The 17,352-nt window shown below is 35.6% G+C and overlaps 1 protein-coding gene across 1 annotated transcript in view; it reads right to left on the bottom strand.

Annotated features, from left to right (window-relative positions):
- Window positions 1–17,352, bottom strand: part of CFAP54 (cilia and flagella associated protein 54) — a 123,599-nt gene that overhangs the window by 82,684 nt on the left and 23,563 nt on the right. The window contains exons 10-21 of the mRNA XM_075151641.1: window positions 16,225–16,320; window positions 14,822–14,934; window positions 14,537–14,705; window positions 13,811–13,893; window positions 11,684–11,818; window positions 10,497–10,647; window positions 8,619–8,674; window positions 7,507–7,635; window positions 6,667–6,814; window positions 5,785–5,862; window positions 5,580–5,701; window positions 2,040–2,213 (exon numbers count right to left, since the gene is read on the bottom strand). Coding sequence (XP_075007742.1) covers window positions 2,040–2,213; window positions 5,580–5,701; window positions 5,785–5,862; window positions 6,667–6,814; window positions 7,507–7,635; window positions 8,619–8,674; window positions 10,497–10,647; window positions 11,684–11,818; window positions 13,811–13,893; window positions 14,537–14,705; window positions 14,822–14,934; window positions 16,225–16,320 — 1,454 coding nt within the window. The remainder of the gene's footprint in view (window positions 1–2,039; window positions 2,214–5,579; window positions 5,702–5,784; window positions 5,863–6,666; window positions 6,815–7,506; window positions 7,636–8,618; window positions 8,675–10,496; window positions 10,648–11,683; window positions 11,819–13,810; window positions 13,894–14,536; window positions 14,706–14,821; window positions 14,935–16,224; window positions 16,321–17,352) is intronic.

Below are 17,352 nucleotides of genomic sequence, written 5' to 3'. Positions count from 1 at the left end.
TTCACTCTCCTGTATTGAACAAAATGCAGTATTAAATGAAGTACTAAAACAGGTGAACTACCAGACTTTAAAGAATTTTTTTTTTAATTTTATGTTCATTAGGGATAAAAAAGGAAGAACTTTTCCTGAATTCATTTCTTTGAAATTCACTAATCAAACTGCAATAAAACTGCAAGTTATAAAACAACTCTTCACAGAAACATTCATACCAATAAGATTTGAGTTTCTACTGGTTTTATACACAACGTTTTTTGAAGAAACTTGCAAAATCACTATGAAAATTTATCTCAAGAAAACTTCAGCCTGTTTGAACCCTTTCTGGACATATGAAGGACAGTAAGGTGATTTGGAACAGTCAGCATGGATTTACCAAGGGCAAATCATGGCTGACTGCCATGATTGGCCTCTGTGACAAAATTACTTGATTTGCAGAGGAGGGGAGAGGAGTAGATGCCATTTACCTCGACTTTAGCAAGGCACTTTTTTCAACACTGTCTCCCAGTATTCTTATATCCAAGTCAGGATGATACAGTACGGGAGTGTGAACAGATAAATGGGTAAAACAATGGCTGGAAGGTCAGACTCAGAGAGTCGTTGTTAATGGTTCATACTCTACCTGGAGGGTGGTAACAAGTGGAGCACTGCAGGGGACTATCCTGGGACCTGTCCTGTTTAATATCTTTAGCAATGACCTGAGGAAAAAAGTGAGCACACACTCACCAGGTTTGCAGATGATGCCAAGTTGAGGGAAACAGTTGATATCGTTGAGGGCAGAATTGCTATTCAGAGGGACCTAGAGAGCCCAGAGGAATGGGCCAACCTCATGAAATTTAACAAGGACAAATGCAAAGTCTTGGACCTGGGAAGGAAGAATCCCTTGCAAGGATACAGGCTGGGGACTGATGGGCTGGTGAGCAGCACTACAAGGATCCAGGAGTCGTGTTAGACAGCAAGCTGAACATGAGCCAGCAGTGTGCCATGGCAGCAAAGCAGCCTAAAAGCATCTTGAACTGTATTAACCGATGTACAGTTAGGCAATTGAGGAACATTATTATCCCCCTCTGCTCAGCACTCATTAGACCACATCTAGATACCACGACCAGTTTCCCTTCTGCCCCCATCATTCTAACAAGAAACGTTGAACAACTAGAGTGATTACAGCAGAGGACTACCAAGATGGTCAGGAGCTGGAGCACTAGCCCTGCGAGAAGAGCCTGAGAGAGCTGGGCTTATTCATCGTGGAGAAGAGAGCGCTTCAGGAGATGTACCAGGAGCCCTTAAGTGCCTGCAAGCAAGCGATGAAGAAGATGTAGTAGTGCATCACAGTAGTGATGCACAGTAGTGCATGGTAGGAGGATGAAAAACAATAGACCTAAAGTGAAGCAAGAGAGATTCCAACTGTACATAAGGAAAAAAGTTTTCCCCATGAACAGGTTGCCCTGAGAAGCTGTTCAGTCTCCATCCTTGGAGGTTTTCAGAACTGACTGGATAAAGCCCTGAGTAACCCAGTCTAATCTCACAGCCGACCCTACTTTGAGCAGAAGGTTGGACTGGAGACCCCTCCTAAAATCCCTTATGATCTGAGTAGTTCTGTGATTCTACATGTTCAACAAAAGGTAGATTTTTTCCACCTGAACTATGGCACTTCAACACTTCATTAACAGAGACTTCAGTGTGGTATTTTCTTGCATCACATGATGCAACAGCCTTGCATCTCTTCAGAGGGTAACTAGGAGTATGTCTGCCCCTAAGAGAGAGAATGAGCTTTTGACAAGTAGAATAAATAGGTGTTATACAACAGAAACACCAAGGAACATGATGCATGAGATGAAGAAAGTTTCATGCAAAAAAAAAAAGATCAAAACAGTGAGTCACAATTGACTCAGAGGGGGGAAAAAGCATATTTAATTAAGTCAGAATAACATAATCTTCTCAAGAACAACAGAGAAAACTGTAATGGTATAGCACCGTTGAAATAACTTTTGCTCTCTTGTGTATTGTTTAATTATTTCTTACGCAGTCATCATGAAAAACATTACCTGAACATCTGAAGAGAACGGGGCTGGTTTAAATGTCATGGAGCAATGTGATCTAGAAAGTAATAGAGGAGGAGGAGGTGTCCTGCTTTTTTTCTTGCTGCTCATAGCTTCTTTGAGACTATGATACAATGCACTTTGTTCAGCTTCAACTTGCTCAATTAAAGTTAGTGCTTCCTATGATTTAAATTAAAACAAAAGGGAGAACTATTAAAACATAACAATCAGACAGACTTAACACTTATAAATGGTTTTCAAAATGATCTTATAAAAAATTCACTGCTATGTAGAAAACTTTCTATAGATTTTCATATCATCTTACATCCTAAATTAGGATGAATGGTACTTTGTGTAAGCCTTACAGATTAATTTCACAATGTACAATAAAGGGAATGCAGGGTTGCATATGAAAAAGGCAGGGCTGAGGCACATCCAATTTTGGAAGAACCTATAGGAAAAAAGAGAATGATCACAAATAATGTTGGTTAGCAATTAGTGGCAAGCAGTGATTAGCTCCAATAAGAAACAAAAAAGATATTATCTCTTATTTAGGAGAGAGCTGGAGACCTAATCTGTGGAATTTCTGAAGGAGCTGTGGAAGTGGTCAGTCTGATTTTCTGTACTCCAGAATTAGAGAAAAGAAACAAAGTCCAGAAATAAAGGGAGGAGAATACAGGCCAGGAAAAAACAGGGCTAAGCCGCTTCCCTTGGTTAGCTGGAGAGAGCTGAGAGCTGACTGACAGTCTGTTAGTGTCTTCCAAAAATGTGCGGGCCTCCTGCACATAGTGGTATTGTGGCCATTTGGTTGGTGATCAGGGTACATTTTTTTCTTACTGGACTGAATGGCAAATTGGTAGGTTTCTTCACCTTGTTTGCATTGTCAGGATAAGAAAAACTTGGAAATTTTATATTAAGAACTTAGTGCTTTTATATCTTTACTTGTGGCAGCTGTCCAGTGCAAATCAAAGCCAAAAAGGCGAGCTCCTAGAGATGAAGAGATCAGGGATGTCTTGGACAGATTACATTCTTTTGGGAGAACAGAGAGAAGATATATTCCTACAACTAGGGTTTTTATTTGAAACCTTTTAGTACTATACACTGGACCAAGGATTAGGCTGAACTGAGTCTGAAAGATAAACTGAAAAAGAAAATCCCAAGTTATTGTTTATTCAGTGACAGTCCTATAATCTTGCACTTTAACAGTTCCTTGTTTCTGTCCTCCTACATTTATAAGGCTATAAGAACAACCATACAGGGTCAGATCACAGATTGAATAAGCCTTGTATCTCATGTCCAAAAATGACCAAAATCTAGCCATAGATTTATAGTGAAATGGGGAGCTAAGATTTAATAGACCGTTAATCACATCACATAGCTGATCATTTGCACAGCCCCTCACTTCACCCCACTCCCTCCCCCTTTAGATTAGGGTTGCATCCACCCTAGTGAGAAATGTTTAAGGAAGAATATAAGACAAAGAACAAGATATGGAGTGACTCTTTCCCTCCCACAGCCATTCAACTTTTGCAATCGGTAATTAGAAACTTCATTGCTTCCTTAAAAATTATACTTCTTTACGGTAAGCTGTACTATGATAAAATTTTTAATTAAAAGAATCACAGACTCATTCTTCTCTGAGGACATATTTCTTATTAGTGCAAGGATGGAACTGCTCCCAGGTTGGATAAAGATAGTGTTGTGACTGAGAGTGGAACTGCGTGACCTGTACTTCATTAGTTGTAGAACTTGGAAGATAATAAATGTGGCAGTGTTGCAAGAGGAGAAAGAACAATCTTATGGTTGAGGAAGCCAAATGTCACTATAAACAAAACGTATTTTATCCCTGTTCCTGCCACAGACTTGCCCTATGATAAACCACATTTTATCCCTGCCTCTGCCACTGACTTGCACATTTACATGTGCAAGGGTTTTTTTACAGTTTTTAAATTTTACAGCTGGCCAACAAGAACCACCAGTGTACTCAATTCTGTAAAGACTTGGATGTCCAGCTAGACATATAGGACAAGAAGGAAGAATGAAGTATGAAGAATGAAACAACTGTGAGGAAAGAAAAAAAAGAAGGGTACACAGTAGCTCAAGTAGTTAAGCAGTGTGATGTAGATGAGTATACACATATGACTCAGAAGCTTCCATACCTGCCTCATGGTTACTGCAAAAGAAAATGTTATGTGTATGTTTCTCCAAAAAAATAAACTGCTTTCCTATTTTGCAGTGTAATAAGAACAGACTTATATTGTGCTGAGTACAGGAGAAAAGACCAGAAGATACGAGTAATTCTATATAGACCTCTTGGATGTTCTATGATAAATAAGGCAAAATTCTCTACATAGAAGCATGAAAATAAAGGTATGGATTTGCTGTTCATGAAGTGAGCACCATCTACCTCAAGGGGGAAGATTAATTAGGCATATAATTAAATATTTCATCATAGTACAAATATCAAAGAAGATCATGCTAAGTTTGTCCAGGCAAAGTTAATTCTGACATTTTCTGGCAACTGACTGCAAATATATTATATTCTTTTACCTACATCTTTTTCTGTGAAAAGTGCACAGAAGTAAAATATAGTGAAGGTCAGTATAAGGCCTTTGCAAACATTTGTTTGGGATAATCATACATGTCTTGGGAATTGCTTGTAAGTCTTCATTGATGACTACAGTTACAACTTCCATGCCATATCACTATATCTTATATTCATAAATTTTACAAATATATGAGAGAGATTTTTAGTGTCTTTTCTGATCCAGTTTTTGCATTCTTCTGACATAAAAGATATGTGTGTTAATTATCATGCTTCCAAATTTGTAGCACATAAAAGAAAAACACTTTCTAGTAACTTCTTGTTTAAAATACTTTTCCATATATTGTATAGTGAGAATTGCAGATTCTGTTATCTGTTGCACAGGCTATAAAGAAATTTTATGCCCCACTGATCAGAAGGCAATTTCCATGGACAGATGCTGGCATAAAGCTCAATGGAAAGACTCCCATTGATTTCAAAAGCCTTCTAAACGAGCCCATGAAGAATCTACTTTTAGCCTCAATAAATTCCAAAATCTCCAACTTCTAAACTGTTTATTCAATAAGAATAAAATAAAGTCCATGTCATCATCACCAGCCAAAACAACCTAAGACAACTTACAGATCCTGGAAAAAGAAGGATGTTGAAGGTTGCAATGGGGAGAATTAAACCTGCATAACATTTTGGCAAGGCATAGGTTCATAATTGCAAAGTCTAGGTGATTATTGTAGAAAGAAAGATCATAATCTTCTTTCAGGTTTCCTGTGTGCACAAAATTCGGGGATGTGCTCTTTCCTTGTTTTAAGTCACTTTATTCTTTCATCATAATGGAACTTCTCAGAGAAAATTCGACAACAGAAGTTAAAACCACCCAATGTCCCTCAAGTTCCTTCCATTTTTCCATCTTTTTGTAAGAAGGAGCAATCCAAGCCTAAATTATACAGAACATGAAAAACTGTGATAATGATAAAGAATTTCTACCATAGGATTTTTTTTATTACCTCCAGTAGCTGCCTTTGGGAAGAAGTTGTTAACTCTTTAGGGAACTTCTGTGCAGCCTTTTGCATCAAAAAGATTGCTCTGGATAGCTTATTCTTTTTTATTTTTCTCATTATAAGTGCCTCTGTAAAATAGATATTTTAAGACATTTATAAAACAGCAGCAATAATTTATTATACTTCTAGAATCTTAATTAATAAGCCTTACCTGTTAAATAATGGAAATCTTTAACATTCTTCACATGAGACTTGCTAGACTTAAGACTTCTGTCATCCTTTTGAGCACCTATGTGGGAAGGAAATCCTGAGTTATTCATTCTAATAGTGCTATTGAGAAAATTTCAGTGAGAAGGGTTAATACACAATTTTGTAGGAAAGCTTTGCTCCACCTCATGTTCTTTTCTTTGGTTCAAGGAGAATTTCTTGGACTGATCATGCTACTAAAAATATTCCACCCTCATGCTCTAACATCTTTAGTAGTTATACTAACATCACAGGAAAAGAAGGATCTCATTTGATCATAGGGAGCAGTACACAGGGGAGCTCTGCAGTGTCAAACTAATACTCGCTTTTAATTTTAAAAAAACAACACCAGGAATGGGAGACTAAGTAGAATTTTTTCAGAAGCCATTTGGCAAGAGTGGGACATCTGCTGACTGGGAAGAGATAAGGACAACTTCACCGTAGAAATTCAGATTACAAGAGCATTGAATAAAATATTCAAGTCATTCTCTAGAGAGAAAATTAGCATTACAGAAAAAAATTTCTGCAAAGCATCCCGCAATTCTCCCTTACTGGCACGGTAACAGTTAATATTATAACTGAAATACCACAATAAACTGTTTAGGAGTCAAATCCAGTAGTTGTTAGCAAAGTTTAACTCCCATTGGTTGAGTAGAGGTTAGAGACTAGTATGTGGTAAATCTAAATTCTGCAAATTCATTATTTCTTTCTGTACGTGGCATACAAACTGCCCAATATCAGCTCCTCTTCAGAAAGTAGATACTCCTTTACTTCTTAATGTTACAAAATATATTAACAGAGGACTCTAATCAAGCTATGAAGATCATTTAGCTTTACCGAAACCTACCTTGTGCCATTTTAAGAAGTTTCACAGCTACTCGATGTTGGGCCTGAATGAGCTCCAAGTGTAAATCCATTACAAAACCATTACCTGTTCCTGTCTTATCATCACCACATCCCAAAACAGAATTCAAATTCTGATCATTTGAGTCCACCTAATAAATAGGAAGTGGCAATTAAGCAAACACAAACTTTTATTACTTAGCTTACTGCATTTATCTTGACGTTGATATTATTATTTCAGTAAATTGACAAACACTGAAATTTGTCATATCTGTGCAATATGCAGTCATTCAAGAAAGCATGGAAGGAGGGAGAATGACTAGACAGAGAAGGCATGGATAACGGACAAAGAAAACTAGACAAAACCTGAGAATCAATAGGAAACTGGATTAATAATACATATGAAACTGCAGAAAAATTTGTTTTATTGTGTTACCAGTCCACAAAACAAAGATCATATTGGTGTAGAATGATAATATTTAGAAAATCTGAACTCCACTCAACAGCAAAAATTAATTTTAATAATAAACAATTGCAAGCAATAAATATGAAAAGGATTTCTGCTTTTATTTTATAGGAGAAAGCTACAAATTATAATTATTTCCAAAAGAAAATGGCAAAGAAAACCTAAAAGAGCTTATAGTTTATTACTGAAAGAGAAAAGTGCTATTTCTACTACACAGGGATTTATTTTTTTTATTGTCTTCTTACATGGAGCAGGAAGATGAGGTACATTTGATAATGCTAAGATTTCTACGTACGAAGAAAATATGAGTTTTGTGTCATCAAAATCCAATACATTATTTATAGATTTTGTTGCAGTGTAGCTTTTTGTAGACTTTACCTTTGTACAGCAGTTGTCAAATATCGACTTTCCATCTGGTAGAAGGGTCATTAAGCGAGATGTGTTCATTCCATTAATTGCTTTTTCAAGACTTTCATAAGCAAGTTGTAATTGTTCTGTAGGACTTTTCTGAAGTGAAAACACATAGAAACAGCATTAAAAGCTATAATACAGACTATCAAAAGCAAAGTGCTATTACTTTTAGCTGTCACAGTTTAAACTCTGTCAAGTAATCTTTATATAGGCACTGCTCCCCATGCTTTCATATACTAATATCAATGTTTTAAATTTCAAGTCATTTTAATTAATCTAGGACTGATTTTCCTTCAGCTCTCAGAAAACAAAGAGTTAGCTTATAGCAGAATGAGACTGAACTTAGAGAATTAAGTTGACAAACACAGTACTTTTCACAAGCAGTTTGTCAATGTTCCATTAGATGCTAAGAAAACTGCTTTTTCAGAAACCAACACTTTTAAGTAGACTGTCACTGAATTAAAGCTTCTCTGTGTGTGTAAGCATTAAGACATATCATTGACAAAATTCCTGAATCCTCAGAATAATGTATGTCTTTTCTTCTTAATGTGTTTTAGTAAGTAATTTTGAACTATTTGATTGGACACTTCTGCAAAGTGCTGAGCACAGAACACACTGAACAAAGCAAGGACACTCAGGATGTTCCATCTATTCCACATCACCATTATAAAAACAAACAAACAAAAGCATAACCCAAAAATTTCCCTAAATGAAAGCAAGGACTAAAGTTTGTATCTTTGTATCTTTAAAAAATGTGCTATTAAACCATTTAGAGCTGGTACTATACATTGGCATCAAAAAGAGTGTACAGTGGAAATCAGTATGATCATGCTGTGAAAAAAGTTTCGACTAAAACTTCTTCCATTTCACAGATTACTATAAAAGACTCCAGAAAAATTTTCAGATTTTATTTCATTTGAAAAAATATCTTTACTTTTTTCCTCCGCACTAGCATGATTATGTGAAATATTTCAACTTTACAAAACTAAATACAAAATTGTATAAAAAGCTTCAAGCAGAAATAAGTGTTCTTATGCTATTCAAAAACAATATATTAATGAAAATGAATTAGACATTACCATCAGTATTTCAGGAATATCATAGGTTTCATCTTGTGAGAAAGAGGTACTTCTTCCTTTTTTATAGCAAGAAAATCAGAAAGTGAAAATGAAATATACTCAGAAAATTTTAATACCATTTGATTAGCTCTACTACTAACTTAAGAGTCTGGCAATAATTCAGTTCTTCAGTACTTGATTGTGAGAGGTAATTACATTGTTTCTTGAAAAGCTTTTCAGGGTTTAAACACAATAGCTACATACATACAATTATACTAATTCAGTATATGATTATCCAATAATGTAGTATTTTTAAATGTACACAATATTTCAACGTTATATCCAAGCCAATGAAACTTGGACTCATTTTGCAGTTCCTCACATTGTTGTAGCATTCATATCAATTTTCCATTTTTAAGTCAATTCAAATCTGTTGTTACTCAATTCACAGCGGGTTTAATGTTAATTTAACTTATAGGAGGATTTTTAAATACATGAGGTCATATTTTTATGATATATATTATTTCAATTTAGTATTCCTCAAAGGGGTATTATCACCCTTATAATGTTCATTTGGATTGTTTAAATTATTTTCATTTATAAAGAATGCACCCAGAATTGTGTTTTCCTTTCCAAAACAAGAGGAAGCAGTTTCTTTGTTCTTGTTTACAGCCCTCTAGCCTGTCAAAAATTTATTTCTTAGCTGAAATAAATTCATTTTTTGCCCTTTCAGAGGGACAACCTTCTAGTCATTCCTATACTCCTTGTGCCACTTTTGCCCGTTTATTTCTGCTTGTCCACTGTCTCTTTCTCATAAATATGAAAATCTATATTCACTCGACATTCATTCAGTAAAAAGACTCTGCTCAGCATAAACATGTGCTTGACTGGCTATTTATCAGCTTGTTTTGAGCAATGGCTCCTATTTATTCAGGTTTTTTCCCTCCAAATAGATGTATTTAAACTGAATGAAAAAGAATAGCAGTGATGGATGCTACAATGAGGATTCATCCAATCTCCATCAGAATGGTCTGATTTTCATAACATTCACAGACTATCTTATAATGGAATAGTACTGTTCCAAGATTTTCTTACTTTCAAAAAAAGCAAAAGCTATTGTCATTCTCTTCTGTTCCTAGATATGCTCTAAAAGGGTCCTTAAAATCTACTGTCTAGTTACTGCAAAAAAATTATGAGAAATAATTTCTGAAACAATATGAAATATATTCATATTCCAAGATCCTACATCCACAACAACAGAGAACTTTTAAAAGTATGTCTAAATATGCATATTTTACAGCGTTAGGTTTTGTAAAGAAATTTGTTTAATGTGATTGGATTATACTCCAATGTCAGCCAAGTTAAGTTCAATTTCAAAGACAATTGAATTCCTATACAAAAATCAAGACTTCTGTAGACAAGAGATCCAAATTAATGGCCCAATAAAAGCAAAAGCTTCAATATGACCTCAATATTTTCCTCTTCTGTTTGGCCTGCCACTAGTCAACCAGCACTTGAATGCTCCAAATAAACCGCAGCACACACTGCCTTCTGTCTAGCCAATATTCAGAGAACGTATGAGTGATCTGAGGCTACTCTGAAGGGGCTAAGAGACATGTAGACCTGTGGGAAGGGTGAGTCATGAGAGATGTGATTCAAAATGTATACTTCAGCAGAACTGGAAATGCAAGGAAATAAGGCATAAATCCTTTGAAAACCAGGTTTCATTAGCTCTGGTTATGGATAAAATTGTATGTACAAAAAATGATTATTCTACCCTCAACAATCTCTTTACAACAATTTTTGAATATGTATATTTGTAAAAGTTTTCAACTCAGGAAAGTTCCAATCTTTAAAGTCACTCTTGAAAGACAACTACATTTTTGTTGAAAGCTTTACCTGCTTTTTTCTTAGATTTACTTGTAGAATCAGCTACATTTTCCAATATTGCAGTTAGACGTAAGGTTACGTCTGCAAGCATTACAACATTAGTCTCTCCTATGCTGCTCTTCTGAATTACTTCATTTATTATCCAGAGTACATGAACCCACTAAAAATGGGGGAAAGGGAAAGAAAAAGAACCAGGACAGAGTTAAAACAAATTTTAGAAAGATATTTATGTATTACAGAGGCAGATAAGGTTTTGCACTCAAAATTGTTTAAAAAGATTCATAAACCTGGACACAACTCCTTTCTTGGATTTGACTATTTTTTAATGCCACCAGACTAAGATGCTGAATTTGTGCTGCTCCGAAGCCTCTATTTCTTCAGACAGCAGACTTTTTTATTTTGGAATATTATTATTTTTTATTATTTTAGAAAGGTTTATGAATGTTCTATGGGCACAACTTTCATACCTTGTCATAGTGTGGTAAGCCTTACAGCAGATTTGATCATTTGCCTCTCATTTATTCCCATATTTTCCCACTTAAACAGTATAAAAGAGACCTGAATGCACCTGTTGTACAGTAACTGTACATTACCTTCTGGTGAATCTCTCAACAATTTTATTATAGGGATCAGGGTCACAAAATGAACTCCTCCAGAAACTGTTTGGTCAGCACCAACTGGCAGCCCAGAGAATTATCCTGTAAATTATCCTTCACAAGACTGCATTTCACCAAGAGCCTCTAGGTCTCAGAAAAAGTTCAAGGTAAGGCTGTGACTCTATCCAGTGGGCCAAATCCTGTTGACCCTTATGTCCTTTCTCTTAAGCTGTAAGGTTTTTCCTTCTTTCTTCAATTGATCTAGGGAACTTTCTTGAACTATATTGGTATTTTCCACCACAACACACCAAATGCTGCTTCTTACATCATGCCCGAATGCTTTCACTATTTTAGCTTCTATCATGGCCCACTGGCAGAGAATAGGTTACTTTACTGAGAAAAGTCTAAGAGGTGTTTTGATACTGGCATATGGGAGCACTGTCTGTTCAAAGTGTATATACAATGCACATTTTCAGTGAAGAAGTTTATCTGCATTTTACCATAAGAGAGTGTACTTAGACTGGAGGTCAGTATTTTATCTTGGCTTTACTATAACAGACTGCACTCATATTAAGAGAAATACATTGTAATAAGGAGTACTTGGTAAGCTTTGTATTTGTGGATATATTTTAAGTAGTCACTTCCACTCATTTGGATTCGCTGAAGTCCTGTTTTACACTTCCGCCACAAAAACATTATTACATCAACAAGTATTTCTTTGTCAGGTAGGATATTCTGGAAAGAAAAAAACAACTTAATTGTAGAAACAGGTATGCATATGCAGTATATAAACACTTTCAAAATTTTCCAAAGTAAATAAAACATCATATTTAACTTTCTTATAAGGGATGACAACATTTTGAAAGCTTAAGAAATACTTTTTTAAAAGTAATTTCTGGTAGACCACCCAAGCTTTTCTTCTCCCAACAATACAAGTGGTTTTAGAGTTTGGGGTTTTTGTATTTCCTTTTTTATTGTCGAGCTCTTAAAAGTCACACAGACAAGGAAAGCAGTGAGATGAAAATTACATGGGAGAGACAAGCAAATTAACTATCTGTGAAATGTTATAATAGTCAATACATTCTGGAGAAACTAAGTAATGTAATTTAACAGTTATATTAACTTTGGGATTTTTTTTCGTTACAGTATTTAAATATTTGCAGAAGATCTAAATTAGTAGGTTTCATTTTGCATTGACAGAGTACTTCCACAGGTTGTTGGCGCATCTCAGATGAGGGAGCAGTGAAGAACATCTTAAACAACTAGAGAAAAGGTTGGAGTGGAATATCTAACAACTGAAAGAAATATTAAAACACATCTGCATCTTATGAAGAGAATAATTAACAAATTCAAAACTTTATTCAGCTAACCTCCTAATTAACACATTTTAAAAGGCAATAGAGTCCGACTACACTGTGTTAAACACATTCTGAACAGTGATTAAGGATCAGTACACATCTTTATCGCCATTTATACCAGAGTTGGACTAGTATCTCAGGTGCAATGAAATTCAAGCCTGCTATATCTACGCTATCTGTACACTCGTATGTATATGAGCATAAGATTTCAGGGGTATTGATATTGAGAAGTGAGGGGAGAAAAAGACTGAAAAAGAAGTAAATCAGGATGACTTTTGTCACTCGTTTGGTGGCAGCAAGCTGTTAGATTGGCTCAGCTATACCATGTAATTTCAATATCAGTGAATTCTGCTAATTAGAAGAGAATTTGTCTTTCTTCCCCGGACAGATTAGGTACCGAGGAGATTTGTAGGAAACTGTATAAGAACCAGAAGAGTTTAAATCCAGGTAATCTGCCTCCATAACACAGTGGTCATGTAAAAAAATGACAAATCATGCTATCTAAAGGTGTAAGTACCTCATAGGCAGGATATTTTGACTGAAAATATTACATTAAAGCTAAAAAATGTGTGTGCCCCAGTTATACTCAAACTGGGGCAATATTCAAATTATATCTAAAATTAATTTTGCAGTTAAGACATATGCCATGTTAGCAGAACACATTTTTTCTACGGAAAATTTTTCATTAATCTTTTGGATCACAAACTATTTTAGTGTAAATGCTACTGGAGACATTGCACTGTAATTTTTTTCCCCTCACAGTAGCACATTAAGGGAAATCTCAGTTTAAGCAAGTAAGCTAGAAGTGGTTACTATGGGAATAAACCATCAGATATATAATGGGATTATTCTGTAGTGCAGACTTCAGCACAAGAAGTCCCACTCTCTTTGGTTTTGTTGTTGCTGCTGCTTGCTTGTTTGTTTGCAGTGAGAATTTACCTTAAATTGCAGGCATACCACTGCTATAAAGGCATTATCATTCCTTAGGGTCACTGCTCCCATTTCTATAAATATGGCAGAAATGTTTTCTACAGCTGAGCATATTTGCCCACCTAAATCTAATACCAGAAATTTGATCTCTACTTGATTAGCTGAAACATGCAATTAGCTCCATGATATTCCAAATGGGTCTAATATCTATTAAACATTTTTAAAGTAGCCTGAGTACATAGTACCAATAAAATTAAAAAAAAAAATTGAAACAAATACTATTTTTTTAAATCACATCTTATGGGTATATTTTTTAATTTTTGCTATTTCATTTATGCAGTTTGTTAATCATGCAACTGATTCCTTTGGTCTTAAATTATATGCATTCATTACAGATGATGTGATTCATTCAGAAGAAATGTCTCTAATTTTATTATACCTGTTTAGATGTGGAGACACAGGAAAACACTGTTGTTGCCAAAATCATAAGATCATGAGAAGGCTCTCCGTGCTTTAAGGAACCTTCTATATTAATTGTTTATAAAAAAGGAAGAAAAGGAAAGGCAAGACGTTATTTCTAGTTACAAACATAGTTGAAAGCATCTGAGTGAATTGACTTACCAATTTATGCCAGCAGATAATATACTTTAAGAAATAGTAAATACAAAGGGGACAGATATTCCCAAGTTTATTCACTTTCTGTGAAAAGTGAGCATTGATATTTTTGGAAATGGAAAGTTTTCAATATATATGCAGGTTTTTGGAATGTTATACAATTAAATTACAGTTGCTTTAACAAGTTTTTCTTGCTTCGATGTCAAGAAATTTTACATAAATGGAGTATAAGGACAAAAGAAAGTCAAACATGTCTGTTTCACTTTTTTCTTGAAAACCTGTCTGAAAACATCCATTCATTTTACATCTTTGCATATAATATGATGTGTGTTAAACATACATGCTATTTCACACTCAAGGGAAATGGTAAAAAGTCATGTTTTGGCAAATGAAAACTGGACAAAATTCAGTAGGTTACAATTTTTCAGTTGATAGTTTTTGTCACAGAATACTGCATGCACCATATTAAATAGTTTTGAAATAATAAACAAAATTTCTTGCTGCAAAAATATTTGAAATGCAAACACAGCTATAACTGAACAACACTCACTTCTGAATGTTTGTTTGTTTTCAGAACCATGAGGCATTCTAGCTTCTTTGGTATTATTTTCACTAATAGAAAAACCGTGTTTAAATTTTCTTGGAAATAGTAAAGGTTGCATCAGTGTAAGAAGTCTGAGTTCCATTTCAGCTTTTTTCCATGTTGGGTCATCTTGAGCCTAATTGACAGAAACAACCAATAGAAATTTGTCTTTAAAATATGCACTTAGAATACTCTTTCTTACCCTCGTAGGAAAAGACTACATAAAGAATGTTTAAATAGCATCCGGATTACCTGAAGAAAATTAACAACAAATTCAATAGCAGAATCAAATACGTCCCACTCTTCATAGCTGAAAGCTAATTTTATAAATTTCACAGCAGCATCTCCAGACACCCCCTTTTCTCCTGCAGTGATGACAAAAATATTTTATCTGATTTATATATATATATTCAGAAGTTTAATTTAAGCATTCATTTGGGTATTGATAAATACAAAGATAAAACTCCACATGTGTTTTTGAATAGTCAGCATAACCCTGAAGGATATTTAATAGCTCTACAATATAAATAGCTTTATTATTTTGCTGTAATGTCTATGCTTTTGTACCACTTTAATGATGTATCTGTAATGTCCTGTTAATTTCAAAGAGGCTGTACTATTATTGATATTAATGTACCTGTGCAGAGGATATCAAGACCTAGTCCCTTCTGTTGCAGAAAGACCTGAAATCTCGGTACCACCCCACAACAACCCTTCTTCCCAGAAACTTAGTAAAAAAAAGGCATAGGAAAATGAACAATTTCTTGCAAGATAGGTGAGCATTTCTCATTACTGTATCAGAAAATGTGCATTGTACTATACATAGGGAATCTATTTTCTCACTCTTCAAGTTTATCCAAACCACAGTAAGGCAAAAAAGGGATTTCCTGGTCCTTGGAACTCTAAGCAAGAGTCTTAGCTAATATATTCAGCAGTGTTCTGCAGTCCTGAGAATATGCCACAGTCATTGTCATATCACTTGGGCATGTGGTCACTCGGCTAAAAGATGTTAGCAATATTAACTTAGTAACAGACAGCTGTTATTTTCCAAAGCAGCACAATGATTGGTCCAAGGATCTCAACAAGCTTACGACAGTCCTTCTGTTACTGCATCCCACTTCACTTCCGTAGTTTTTGTCATAGAATACTGCATGCACCATATTAAATAGTTTTGAAATAATAAACAAAATTTCTTGCTGCAAAAATATTTGAAATGCAAACACAGTTATAACTGAACAACACTCACTTCTGAATGTTTGCTTGTTTTCAGAACCATGAGGTATTCTAGCTTCTTTGGTATTATTTTCACTAATAGAAAAACCGTGTTTAAATCAGGACATCATTGCAGAATTTGGCCTTTGAATGATTGTTTAGGGCCATTAACATATCTAGATGAACTGCTATGCTGAACAGTATGTGACTAAAATATGCCATTTAAATAATACTTGTGTTAAGAAAATTGTAATGATATCTGTACATAATCCCTTTTGAATGCCTTAACATTATATGTATAAACAAGCATATCTCACGCAAAGAGGACAGGATTTTGCAGTCCCTTTATGCATAGAACTGCTACTAACATGAAAATGAATTCTGCTCACCAAGCATTTGCATCACTGCGTACAGAATCACTTGAAAATTCGAAGTCAGTTTACCTGTTAGTATCAACTGCAGATGGGTTGATGATGCATTAATTATACCAAAATGATCGGTGCAATGATTTCCTTGAATATCAGTACTGCTCACTCCACCTTTAATATAGACAATTCATTAAATCAGTTTATATTGTATTTGACTTGTTAGATTCCAATTAGCCAGTAATCATATCAAGAAAATACGATTCTGAAGTCTATTTAGTCTCTATAGATTCTTTTATTAACAAAATATGTCTATAACTCGCTTCGGCCACAACAACCCCATGCAACGCTACAAGCTTGGGGAAGAGTGGCTGGAAAGCTGCCCAGAGGAAAAGGACCTGGGGGTGCTGGTTAACAGCCGGCTGAACATGAGCTGGAAGTGTGCCCAGGTGGCCAAGAAGGCCAACGGCATCCTGGCCTGTATCAGAAATAGTGTGGCCAGCAGGACTAGGGAGGTGATCGTGCCCCTGTACTCGGCACTGGTGCGGCCGCACCTCGAATACTGTGTTCAGTTTTGGGCCCCTCACTACAAGAAGGACATGGAGGTGCTGGAGCGTGTCCAAAGAAGGGCAACGAAGCTGGTAAAGGGTCTGGAGAACAAGTCTTATGAGGAGCGGCTGAGGGAACTGGGGTTGTTTAGCCTGAAGAAGAAAAGGCTGAGGGAAGACCTCATCACGCTCTACAACTACCTGAAAGGAGGTTGTAGAGAGGTGGGGGTTGGTCTCTTCTGCCAAGTAACCAGCGATAGGATGAGAGGAAATGGCCTTAAGTTGCGCCAAGGGAGGTTTAGATTGGACATTAGGAAAAATTTCTTTACTGAAAGGGTGGTCAGGCCTTGGAACGGGCTGCCCAGGGAATTGGTTGAGTCACCATCCCTGGAAGTATTTAAAAGACGTGTAGATGAGGCCCTTAGGGACATGGTGTAGTGGGCATGGTGGTGTTGAGTTGATGGTTGGCCTCGATGATCTTAGAGGTCTTTTCCAACCTTAATGATTCTATGATTCTATGATACTATGAACTATGGCTATATACAGTCCAGAGCCCAACAAAAAAGGTTTGGAAGGAATCATCAAGTCCAGTGTTTTTCTCAAGTTTTAAAATCTAACTTTGAGTGATTTTTAAAAAAAAACACAACATGAAACACCA

Source organism: Calonectris borealis, chromosome 1 (genome assembly GCF_964195595.1).
Source record: "Calonectris borealis chromosome 1, bCalBor7.hap1.2, whole genome shotgun sequence".
Classification (NCBI taxonomy): Eukaryota; Metazoa; Chordata; class Aves; order Procellariiformes; family Procellariidae; genus Calonectris; species Calonectris borealis.
The sequence above is the reverse complement of the archived record's forward strand: the minus strand, read 5'-3'. Positions and strand labels throughout refer to the sequence as shown.